General features: G+C 46.1%; 4 protein-coding genes across 4 annotated transcripts; 2 read left to right on the top strand and 2 right to left on the bottom strand.

Annotated features, from left to right (window-relative positions):
• The first annotated feature begins 1163 nt into the window (after positions 1 to 1163).
• On the top strand, positions 1164 to 2605 carry TrAtP1_005271 (uncharacterized protein). Its single transcript, XM_014088957.2, has 3 exons — positions 1164 to 1428; positions 1496 to 2104; positions 2165 to 2605. The coding sequence occupies exons 1-3, from the start codon at positions 1255 to 1257 to the stop codon at positions 2456 to 2458; spliced, it is 1077 nt and encodes a 358-aa protein (XP_013944432.1). The 5' UTR covers positions 1164 to 1254; the 3' UTR covers positions 2459 to 2605.
• Positions 2606 to 3216: 611 nt separating this feature from the next.
• Positions 3217 to 4439, bottom strand: TrAtP1_005270 (uncharacterized protein). Its single transcript, XM_014089490.2, has 4 exons — positions 3841 to 4439; positions 3660 to 3785; positions 3448 to 3603; positions 3217 to 3395 (listed from the first exon to the last, which is right to left on the bottom strand). Exons 1-4 carry the CDS (start codon positions 4007 to 4009, stop codon positions 3322 to 3324), a joined length of 525 nt encoding a protein of 174 aa, XP_013944965.1. The 5' UTR covers positions 4010 to 4439; the 3' UTR covers positions 3217 to 3321.
• A 1442-nt stretch (positions 4440 to 5881) lies between these two features.
• On the top strand, positions 5882 to 6436 carry TrAtP1_005269 (uncharacterized protein; the record flags this gene model as incomplete). The annotated part of the gene is made up of 1 exon (XM_014089450.2): positions 5882 to 6436. The coding sequence occupies one exon, from the start codon at positions 5882 to 5884 to the stop codon at positions 6434 to 6436; it is 555 nt and encodes a 184-aa protein (XP_013944925.2).
• Positions 6437 to 6619: 183 nt separating this feature from the next.
• Positions 6620 to 8416, bottom strand: TrAtP1_005268 (uncharacterized protein; the record flags this gene model as incomplete). The annotated part of the gene is made up of 3 exons (XM_014089451.2): positions 6620 to 7795; positions 7854 to 8243; positions 8297 to 8416. The coding sequence occupies 3 exons, from the start codon at positions 8414 to 8416 to the stop codon at positions 6620 to 6622; spliced, it is 1686 nt and encodes a 561-aa protein (XP_013944926.1).
• Positions 8417 to 11833: the final 3417 nt, after the last annotated feature.

Raw genomic sequence — 11833 nt, 5'->3', positions numbered from 1 at the left:
TTCCTTCCGCGTATCTTCCGCAGTGGACCTTCATAGTACATACTGGGCGGCTTTTTCAGCGGAGTTTCACGTCAACTTGACCCATGGAGTGGCCTAAGAAAGAAAATAGGGGAGTTTTTGGTATGTAGCTACGATGTAGTTATGGCATAAATGGTACGACTAAGATAAGGCTCGGTCTCTTGAAGCCCGGTAACTTCGTTATGTCCGAGTTGAGCGAGTTGGCTCTTAATCCGAGTGTTGCTTAGCTGGACTTGGAAGTTTCCGTAGTTTGGCTCGCAGGCGCGTAGCAATATGAACAAGAAATCATGTACATAATTATTCTCAGCCATCGCGCAATACATATTTTGTTTTAGAGAGAAAACCTAGGAAAAGGGACAAAATAAAGTAGAAATACTCTCAACACAAGAGGCGCATCTCTCCTATCGCTATTCGCTTAAAACCTGTACGCCACAGGCGGTCCCATCCGAGTAGCTGAAAACATTGATAGGATAGCTGGTAATTGTAGATCCGGGTCCAGCTTTAACTCCACCGCACAAATCCGGCTTAATAACTATCAGGTGCTACAAAATAATTACACGTCATCCAGTTGACAACTACTAGTAACTCTCTTCAATGCTCCTTTACTAGCCATGAGTGGAACATTCATGCGAGAACCCGAGGTACGGCTGGCAACTTTAACCTTGGATCTCCGAAAGTGGATTCGCAATCGCCGATAACGTGCTGTCGCTAAATTACGATGGCATTAGCAATTTTCTCGGAATTAGGGCACCAGACACGTTTACCTAGGACGACATTTATTAGGTAACCCACTATGAATCCTGTTATTGGCTACGTTGACCACAACAAAACAGGGACGTCTTCACTCAGTGACATTTAGACTCATCCACAAAGTGGAAAAGTGGACCAATTTCCATTTTTGGCGGCGCTCCCGGTAGTACCTGATAGTGTGTAAGTGTAGAGCTGATCGAAAAGCTTCAGCAGCCAAATGTCTACGCCTTGGCAAATGGCGACCTGGTAGAAGCGTACAGTATTGTCTGTCTAATTTGTGGGACAACTATCTCCAGTTTTCGTGTCCGTAGAGAAGGGGCCCCCTATGACTTCAATAGCGTCGTAGTATAAAGTGTGCTTTTGAGACAGATATAAAGAGGAGCTCATAGCCGTGCAACTGGATCTGAACCAGACAACAATTCTACACAGAGCTTAATTATACAACACAAGTTTTACTTAACCTACAAAATATTCAAAGCGACCAAAATGTCGACTGACTACAAGTTTGAAGGATGGATGGGTGACGATGTCTCCTCGTCAGAAGGCAAGATGGTCTGGAGAGAGTTTCAGCCAAAGGCCTGGGAAGAGACCGATGTCGATATCAAAGTCACGCACTCTGGTATCTGTGGCTCAGATTTGCATACTCTGAGATCAGGATGGGTGGGTCTTATCTCAATGATATCATTAGTTTCGGCCGTCACGGCAGTACTGACTCAGGGTTGATTAGGGTGCCACGGAGTACCCGTGTGTTGTCGGACACGAAATCGTTGGTGTCGCAGTTCGAGTTGGCTCTGAAGCCGAGGGTGGCATCAAGGTTGGCGACATTGTCGGTGTCGGTGCTCAGAGCGATGCCTGTCTTGGTCGTGACGGCCCTTGCTCTACTTGCAACGCAGGCTTGCCCCAATACTGCAAAAGCGGCGTCATCACATACAACTCCAGACATCGCAACAAGGACAAGTCGTACGGAGGTTACGCTTTATATCATCGTGCTCCTTCACACTTTGTTGTCAAAATCCCTAAAGGCGTGGAGCCCGAGTATGCTGCCCCCTTGATGTGTGGTGGCATCACTGTCTACTCGCCACTCAAGTTTCACAATACTGGGCCCGGTAAAAAGGTTGGCATCGTCGGCGTTGGTGGTCTTGGTCACTTTGCGGTGCTTTTTGCAAAGGCATTTGGCGCCGACGAAGTTGTCGGAATCTCAAGAAGGGAAAACAAGAGGGCCGATGCCATCAACCTGGGATGTGATGACTACATTGCAACAAGCGACGACGCAGATTGGGTGAAGAAGAACAGCGAGCGCTTTGACCTCATCATCTCAACCGTATCCTCTGATGATGTATGTTGAAAGATGCCAATATCCTCCCTTGAACTCTTGCGCTAACCTGATAACTTCTAGATGCCATTCAACGAATATGTGGCCCTTCTTAAACACGAGGGAACTCTTGTGCAAGTCGGTGCCCCAGAGGCTCCTATTAAGTTGAATCCCATGTCTCTCATCTATGGCCGCAAGAATGTTACTGGTTCAGGCATCGGCAGCCCTGATGAGATCCGCGACATGCTACAACTCGCCGCCGACAAACAAATCAAGCCTTGGGTGGAGAAGCGACCTATGAAAGACGCGAACCAGGCAATTGTTGACTTGGAGGCGGGCAAGCCCAGATTCCGTTACGTTTTGGTCAACGATTCATAAAAATACATGGACTGTGTTATACTAGCGTTGAGAAGGTTACGAAGAAGCGTGCTGAACATTAGCAAGTAGCGTTAAAGATAGCAGGTGTGCTTATGCATATTTGCCTAGATAAACTAAAGATGTCTTATACTATGACTGTTCTAAACTAAATTTACCTTAAAGTAGCATCAGCCTCAATTGCCGAAACGGAAGTGAAAACCATACTTTGAAACGACTGCAGTTAACCGGTATTCTTGGCTTTCATAAGCTGCATCAAAAAAGTAAGTAGGCACCTACAAAACCTTTAAGAAAAGCTGTACTGTTCATGAATTGCATCCTGACGTAATCTCCTGTCTCTGAAAAAGGAACACCGCACTAGTCTTTTCTTCCGTAATTTATACGATTCATCGTCTTCCCTTGCTGTATTTCTTGAAATATGAATACTACTACTATATTTAGAAGGAATTGTATTAGGAAAATGTATATATGTGCTAAAAATTTTTAAACCCCGGATCTGTTAGCTATATATCTAGTATAAAGTTTGTGCAGTCAGATCAGATTACTTCTATATTTAATGCGATCTTTCTCAACGATTTCGATATCGACATCACGAAAAGAGTTCTTAAAAAAAGGGATCATCAGTGTTAAATAGGTGCTTATAGGTTTACAATCATCAAGTTAATCACTTCAAGGTAGGCGCATGCATGAACAAAGAGTTATGTGAGCCAAAGCTCATGATGTGCTTTATTTACAAATATCAATCAGCTATATACTGAAGCGTTCCAAAGATAACCCGCTGTGGGAGTTGGTTATTCGTAGCTAATCATTATCATAAATCGAAAGTTAAAAAGCTGCGGCTATTTACAAGTTTGCCGGTCATTAATTTAGCAGTGAGCAGGGTTGCTGGGGTAGACGTGGTTGGTGTTGCAAGTGTTGGGAGCACTGAAGAGAGGTGTGGCTAAACAAATGATTAGTCAAGACCAATAGTTACCCGGGGATATGAAACATACTGTCAACACCGTAGTTGGTGGGGGGGTTGCGGACGATGGAGTAACGGCCACCGAAGGTGAGGTTATCCTCGCAGTTGATCTGGTTCTGGCCACCGTTTTGGCTGTTGGAACCAGTCCAGATGTCAATGTGAGGCTGACCGTTGTTGAAGTCGGTCTCTGAGAGGGGGGTTAGCACATGTCAATTTGACAGCGTCATTAGGAATGATACGTACCACACTGCTCGCAGTCATCCTCGTAACGGCCATACTTGGTCAACAAGGGAAGGTAGACGATCTCGCAAACGTTAAGCTCGCCAGGGGCAGTAGCAATGGTGATGGGATCAGCATAGGTTCCGGTACCTAGTTACGCCTTAGCACTCCCATTCATAAACATTCCATGATGCCAGTTACTTACCACCAGCCTTGAAGTTACGGCCACCGCAGTTGTGGGCGGTAGCAGGTCCGGGAGGGCTGTTGTCAGGGTAGCCATAGAAGGTGACCACGAAGTTGCCAGGAGTAGAGCAAGCCTGGGTGAAGCCAGCCATAGCGGCGGCGATGACAGAGAAAGCAGCGACAGACTTCATTTTGAGTGATTGGCTGAATAGATTGAGACTGAGATAGAAGAGCTGAAGATGTTCACAGTGTTTGCTTGGAATGGAAATGATCTGAGGGGGGGCGGGAAGACGCCTTTTATATGGGAAACATCTCAAGCCTTGGGCTCATTCGAGATCCATACTCAGTCAAGGTCCAGAAAGAGAAAGGAGTTGCCGCAGTGGAACAAAGTAGCCCATTGCTACGCAAGGCACAACCGGATTCCGGCATCCCACGGTTGGATCGACGGACCGATAGGACAGGCATCTTTGCGCTAGAAACAACTGACTTTCTGCTCCGTACAAGTGAAAAGACGATGTCATCAATTGGAAAGATTAGATGGTTGTTGCCCTGGCCTGGCTTTGTTTGCTTCAGCTGCTTCTTTAGGAAATGGAGACGGGGTGGCCTTGGCAGTGCTTCCGGCGACGGTGATTTGTGGATTTTCAGGACCCCAGATTCAGCGCCACTAAGACTCCCTTAATAGCATTGCGGCTACAGGTGGCTGCGATGAACAGCCAAGGCTAAGCTGTGCTAGGAAGGCCCCAACAGACCTGGCGGTAAAAGCAATAATACGAGCTCAAGGTGGCATTCGCGTGCCACAAGAAGTATGTTTAGACTACGCTTCGAAGCAATTCGCTGGGATATTCTGCAGTCAGCGAGAAGATGATTCCTGTTTGTTACTTTGGTATGCACACGCAGCATATGGAGTATCAATTTGGTGGTAGCATTGAAGAATACACGCACCGAACCTACGTGTATGGGCGCAGTAACAGCAGCTTGTACGGAATGCTCCGAGCCATATGCTCCGCAGCATGCGAGGAGCCCGCAGGCGCCTACGCATAAAAATCAGACGGCGAGGAATCACGAGTAATTTGATGGCTCTACATCCTTATAATTTGCGGCTGTCCACCAATTGATGTGTGAGCAAGAACTTCCCTGCTACGAATGCAGCACTACGAAGTATTGGCAGTAATACCTACTACAGTAGATACCAGTCTAGTAGGTAGAATGTGCAAGTATGTGTGTAGATTAGGTAGTACCCCTTGTTGGGCAGGAGCCAGATCATAGCAACGGAGTTTTAAGACTAATCTATAGTGGAGAGTGGCCTGTTGCATGTTTAGTGCTGGTTTCCCTCTGCGAGTCAGCTTTCTTCTGCTCTAGAACATCCATCGAACTCCAGGCCAGCCCCTGACCGATTGATCGTCCTGCCAAGGTGGGATGACGGCAAGCCGGCTGCTCAGCTACCCCAATGCGGATGCGGCTTCTCGGCTCAGCTACAGCGCCTGGATGCAGTGTTTGTCTTCGTTTTGCATTAAACTTAAGCATGAAGTCTCTAAAATTGCGTGTGCCGTTCTTCCACGGTAAATGCTCGGGAATGTTCCCGCCACTCCCGAGTGAATAGGACAATTTTTCCGCTATATGCGAAGCAATAATTCGCCACTCAGACATACAAGATTGGTTGTGAGTCTGAGCAAATATTCATATGGAATATCGGTGAACATACGAGTACTATTGCCCTAAAGAAATTTAGGTTAACATTATACGTATACTTACGATGCAGTCATCCGCAATCCGAGTCTTTTAGTAGCATGACACATGCGATATTCGGTCTAGTATTGCAATTTCTGTGCCCAATGAACGTCTATGTGCTTTTCAGGTCACATGCTAGCCTGTTTGCTGCCTGAGAGTACCTACATGTACATTATGCTAGCCCAATGTTAGGAGCAAAATACATGTATCCTGAGTCACCTTTTCCGCATAAGCAATTGCATTCCGTTCCATCAGCAGCTCGCCAACCTCTAAAGCATAGCTCTTGATACACAATTTCCTTTTCAGAAAAGACTGCCTGCCTGTAGTTTCTGCAAATGGGCAAGCGAGAAAAGAGCAGCCCCATCTCCCTTGTTTTTCCACCATCCATCTTCATCGGGCCAGTCTCCGCAGCTTCGTCCATCTCGCTGCTGCAAGCAAATTCAATATCCCATGTATTGAGCGTTGGTACTAGCCCGTCAAGTAAGGTCCCAGGAGTGGCCTACCATCGCGTAAGCGTCACCGATTCACCGTCTTCATCGATCATGAAGATTAGTGGCGCCACCTGCGACATCATCGAGGCGGCTCTTCAGTCAAGTAATGGCACGAGCCGGATATTGGTTCACTGCTCTGCTGGAATATCTCGCTCTCCAGCAGTAGTTGCGGCGTATCTCATGAAACATCATGGCATTTCATTGAGGACGGCTTTGGGGCAAATTGTGCGCGCTCGTCCCCAGGCATCACCGAATCCAGGATTTTTACAAGAGCTGAAAGAACTCGAGCTAGAATTACGCGGAACTCTATCTTTAGAAGCAGAGGAATTGCCGAAACGAGAAAAAGACCGACTGGCCATGTTCCCAGATGAGCACCAAGAAAGGCAGGAGCAGCCATAGAATGGTTAAGCTTACTGGTTTATTTAGATGATATAGCACGATTACTCTAATTTTCTATATGGTAGTACTACTAGCAGTGTATAAGTAAAAGAGATTAGTGATCCTAAACATTATACCGCTTTCAACCCCTTTGAGGCTCACGGCATCGAAAGTTAACAAGTCTGACAGCATCTAACCGAGCCGCTAATAATACAGCGCTTTTTGCCACCAGTCACATCTCTTGTTTGCCGTAGGATCTCGAATAACAGAAGAAGCGTTGACCAGGATGTTCACAATGGAACTATCTTGGCCGTAGGGAGGCGCCGTAATGCCAGCTGGAGACTTGTTTGGCGAACCACTGCTCACAAAGCCTCCAACAATATTCTTCAAAATGCTCGAAACCTCAGGGTCTACGCCTGGTGTTGGTCCATTGGAGAAAAGCGGAACCTGGTCTGACCCATGCACTGCTGGCCAGACGGAATACTCATAGCCAAATGCAGCAAGGTTCTGTTGTATGGCAGCTTTGACCATTGCATTCTCGTTGCAAACGAGTGCTGCTTCACCAATGAGCAGCTGCGCTCTGCCAAGAGAATCGGTATATGGCTGAGATCCATCATATGTCTGCGGATACAGCGTTCCGAAAATAAAGTCAACATCATCGCTGGAAAGTAGCGGAAATACAGTTTCGATCTGCTTCCTAAACAGAGGCTCGCTATCATAAGCGGAAGGGTCCGTGAAGGTCATTCCCTCGTTCTGGTTGAAAGAGGAGACCACCTCTATGCCTTTGACATATGCACCTTGAAGAAGCAGCTTTGATGGCATTCCTGGTGCAAAAGTGCCGTCCACGGCTGGGCCAAATATAAAAGTACCGTATGGCGCATTACCAACTTGCTTCGTGTTGACAGCTTGCAATGCACTCGATGGCAAATCTCTTGCTTCGTCTAGTGTAGTAACGTTAAGCATAGACAAAAAGTCGTCGAAGGCTTGCTCTTGTGCTCGATTTCCAGGCATAGGGACCAAACCAGCCGACTGCGGGATAGCACGACGGAAAAGTGCGGGCTTTTGACCTCCATAGGCGGTGATGTGATGCATGATCGATCCGCCGCCGGCCGAAACGCCCATGACGGTGACATTATCGGGATCACCTCCAAATAAATGAATATTATCTTGAACCCATTCAAGTGCAAGCCTCTGGTCAAGAAGCCCAGCGTTTGATGTACCGTTTTGTTGCAACGTAGGGCCAGAAAGAAAACCAAATGCACCCAGACGATAGTTCATTGCCACCCAGATAGCTCCATCGGAACCTTTGGTTTGAGTTGCTGCCATGAGATCATTTGGAGTACCAAACATTGTTTTATCTCCAAGCACATATCCACCACCCTGTTCATAGTGTTAGGTTACTCAATCTTTAACTATTCTTTTTCATGATACTACTTACGTAAATCCACACCAAAACTGGTGCTCCTTTGGTAGGCTTGACGCCTTTCTTAGACGTAATTCTGGCGTCAAATACTTTCTGAGGAACCAAAACATCAAGTACAAGACAGTCTTCCGTTGTTCTACCATCTTGCGGCAGCGGAGGCAGTTTTGATAAAGTCTCATTTGCTGCTGTCACGTTGAAAGGCAACTGGTGATTCGCGAATGCCGTATTAAATAATGTGCTCATTCCTAGCCAGTTAGGAGTCGCTTGAGGGCAGACCTTGCCAATGCTGCCGTTTTGAATCCCTGATTTTCGGCCTTTGGGTGGAACCGGCGCATTGAATCTCAGAGCACCTAGAGGAGGCTCCGCAAAAGGTATATTGGTGAAGTTGTATGTCTTGTACGTTTTCTTAATACCAGTCAGTATATATTGCCTTTGATGATTTGATTCGAGAGCCATACATCATATGAGATTGCGCGGTGGACTTGATATCCGAGGTCAACAGTCGGAAGGTCTTTCTGTGAGGCTGCAGAGCCATTGGCAAAGGCCAGCCACGACAAGAATGCGAGACTGGATTTCATCGCGAGGGTTTCGGTATTCAGCTCGATTTTGTTACCAGCAGTTAGGATGTGGTCGAATACTCAGATGAAGGCGCTTCAAGTATTTATATTCAGATTGTTCTTGTTTTGCCATTGTCTTTTCCAAGCCTACAAACCGACAATCCATTCACCCGTAATATCCGGGTTGAAGGCAAAATCCGAATTCCTACTTGGGTCATCTTGTACCGCCTGAAGAGTAAAAACAAAAATCACGAAACATCAAATTAAGCAACGAATGCTGCGACTTCGACTTACGTGCCTGATCTATTCAATGAACCGGGGTAATAGCTGGCGTAGCGGAAAGGCGCAAGTCCGCAAAACTAGACCATTTTCCGTTAATTTTTGTCAGCTGTCAGCCAGTTTACTCTTTTGGGGTGGTCACTCCTTTCGATCTGCAGGCTATTGGACGTGCACCTACACCCTTGAAATCAGGAACAAATAACATCGTGTAGCTGTGAAAAGAGCGCCTCGACTCTAAGTATTTTGTGCTCCAATGTAGTTAGCCTCTAAAACGACATGGCTCGTCACTTATTATAGAAAAAACTAAACGGACATATCCGTCCATGCATGGAAGGATAGGCCTTTGTAAAAGGAAGTAGCAGGAATCCAATGCGAAGAAAGCCTTAGATAAACCAGACTTGTTCTGGTCTTTCTTTACTTAGATAGGATCTACTCAATTCGTTGCAAACTAAATAATAATGCTGGCGACGCTGAAGTAGCGAGACTGAGAACTAATTTCCTTTGCAAACAATGACATGCCTCATGAGCTGCAATACTTATAATGTCCATGCTTTATGTCGGCCAAAAACCAGTTTGTGCATTGAACGGCCATAGTTTCATAGAAATACAACGATACTTGAGAGCTTTAGTGTCTGCTTGAGCTCTTACAATGCTATCTCCTTTGTTTTCAACATGTCTAGGGTAGTGATTATAAGACTATACCTGCCAACTTGATACTAAGCAATGACGTTTAATAATCAGGCTGCGCAGATAGTACAACCAGGCGTGGCCCCTTCTGGAATTAAGCCGGCTTTCAGTGTCAAGAACGTGCGGGGCCGGAAAGAAGCCTTGATGTGAATTCCGGAGAGAACCCTCCTGTTAGTAGCGCAGGTAGCAAAGGGCTGATGCACTCTAGCGGAGAGTTCCCAGCAAAAAGAATGACCAAATCGCCTCGGGGGAGTTTCCACTCATTTAATTTTTCTTTTCCGTCTTCCCTTGAACGTTTACCCTCACTGAGATATCTAAATCCCTTTTGAAATATTACTTATGCAAGTCTTTCCTTCAACGGGCGCGATACTCGGCTTTTGGGCGCTACGATTGTAATGTTCAACCCGCTACGAAAAGTATTACGCTGTTGGCGGTTTAGTCATTCAGAAACTTATAATAGTTGAGATTGTCTTAGGCAAGAAAAAAAATCGAATTCTACCACAGTTAATTAATGAGAGGCAAAGAAGCAACACATTCTCTGGCCTTCGTGCACTGTATTTGTCGACGTACATACTGTAAAGACTCCATAAAATATCTCAGTCAGTTGCCCCATTTAGCTGTGAGCTAATGCTGTTAACTTGCTTGAAGCTCCGTACAGTACGCTCATTCTACGCAATTGGACGGCTTTTTCCATAACCGCGAGAACGCGCACACCGTTGAAAAGCATTGGCTAAGTGGCGTTGCTCTGTCAAATCAACAGCCACACCAGGCACAAAATTTCTGCTTCGGGCAACGCCGGCCAGGGGCAAACGCCACAAGGCGCCTGTCAACTCACCGAAATGGCAGTATATCCCAAGAGAAATTTTGTTCAGGTTTTTGAGGGTTGTAGAGAAGGGGCATCTCCTTTGGTGTATTCCATCACGCAGTGGATGACGCAGCGGTGCGAAAAGTTTTCCGTGGCAACCTCGGATGCCCGAGAATGGCCATGCCCACCTCACATGGGCAACTGATTTGTTTTCTCTCTTTTCTGATTTCTTGTGCTTCAAGGAATTTTTTTAAATGCATCTATGAAGTAAATAGAAATCATTATAGCGTCTATCATAAACCGTTCTGCGGCTTCCCCAGAATTTGAGTCGATGATCGACTTCGTGTTCGGTTACCCCATATTCTTTACAAAGATGTTCCCTGCACGATCTTCCTGTTTGTAGGCACGGCTTCGGGCCTCTCTGCATTAGTTAGTACTTCGGCACCCTCGGTCCGCTGCTTACCCCAGCGTTGGCAACATATTTCCGAATCTGTGCGGACTCTTAGACTTGGGGCTAGAAACCGAAGATTTAGTACTACTTGGAGTACTAGGATTACTTCTGTTTTGTCAAGGACGAACGCGGCAATCTTGGCAAAGGAGTATGCGTACGCATTGTATTCCTCAATAGGCACTTACATGCAAGTTGTGATGTTTACAAGGAGTGTGGCTGGTTTTCTAGCGCAAGGCGTCAAACTCTTCTAGAACTTCTTTTGCCTAAATGGTGTTGTCTGTGCTATTGTCATTCAGGGGCTACGCGTTTGTCTTGACGACTCGGTCACAATGAAAAACTGAGAAGCCGCTCACCGACATAGAGCCGGCGGCAAATCCAGGGATACTGGAAGAGGAAAAAGAAGAATCTATTTAGCCAGGAACAAATGACTGAGGGTGCTTCCGATTCGATAACGTTGACGCCTCGTCTATACGCCAACGTAGGGTGGTTTGTTGCCATTTGCCAGTTATGAATCCACTTATCCTTTCTAGTGACCTTCCAAAGCGCCACTCCGTTAGTTGACACTGCAACCTTCCGAAAGGCGCTTATGATGCATTCATGTTGGATGGTGATGATGCTCAAACAGTTAGCGCATCCCCTCCTTTACCAAATGTCAAGTTCTCTTGGCAGTTTTTCTATAAAGTAAAATCTGAGGTAGTGATAATGGAGCAAGAAAGTAAAAGACAAGTGAACGTGAAGAGTAAATAATATCGCTTGTAAAACAATAGTAAACCGACTTGATATCGCAGATAACTGCCAACCCAGGAGCACAAGGCTTGCGAGATTTTCCCCTTTCGCACACGTGGACCTTACGCTAAAAAAGACCCTTTGTATCCACATACCACGAGTCGGGCACGAGTCGGATCTTTTTCAGAATGGCCCCTTGCAGGTGGCGTTTTTAGGCCGTCCCCTAAAGAGGTGTCTTCGGCTTTCATACCGCATATCGGTCTCCTCCTTACTGTCACCACCGTCCTTCACTCGGAGATTCAGAATTTTTTGTAAGAATGAGAAATTTTTTGTTAGAAAGCTCTTCACTTTTTTCTTGAAAAGATGGCGTTTGCCTTCTTGCCTTAGCATCGGAAGGGGTGACACCCCATACTTCCATGCTAGACAGACAAATGATTTATATAGATGAATTTATGTATAAAAAGCCGTTCATTTCTCCTCTGAAAGCAAT

This window comes from Trichoderma atroviride, chromosome 3 (genome assembly GCF_020647795.1).
Source record: "Trichoderma atroviride chromosome 3, complete sequence".
Classification (NCBI taxonomy): domain Eukaryota; kingdom Fungi; phylum Ascomycota; class Sordariomycetes; order Hypocreales; family Hypocreaceae; genus Trichoderma; species Trichoderma atroviride.
This window is presented reverse-complemented; position numbering and strand designations above follow the sequence as displayed.

Coding starts and splice junctions, on each gene's coding strand:
- TrAtP1_005271 (XM_014088957.2), top strand. CDS start 1,255: ATGTCGACTGACTACAAGTTTGAAGGATGGATGGGTGACGATGTCTCC. Junction 1,429..1,495: donor ATACTCTGAGATCAGGATGG/GTGGGTCTTATC, acceptor AGGGTTGATTAG/GGTGCCACGGAGTACCCGTG. Junction 2,105..2,164: donor CAACCGTATCCTCTGATGAT/GTATGTTGAAAG, acceptor GATAACTTCTAG/ATGCCATTCAACGAATATGT.
- TrAtP1_005270 (XM_014089490.2), bottom strand. CDS start 4,009: ATGAAGTCTGTCGCTGCTTTCTCTGTCATCGCCGCCGCTATGGCTGGC. Junction 3,786..3,840: donor CCGTAACTTCAAGGCTGGTG/GTAAGTAACTGG, acceptor AGGCGTAACTAG/GTACCGGAACCTATGCTGAT. Junction 3,396..3,447: donor CACCAACTACGGTGTTGACA/GTATGTTTCATA, acceptor TCATTTGTTTAG/CCACACCTCTCTTCAGTGCT.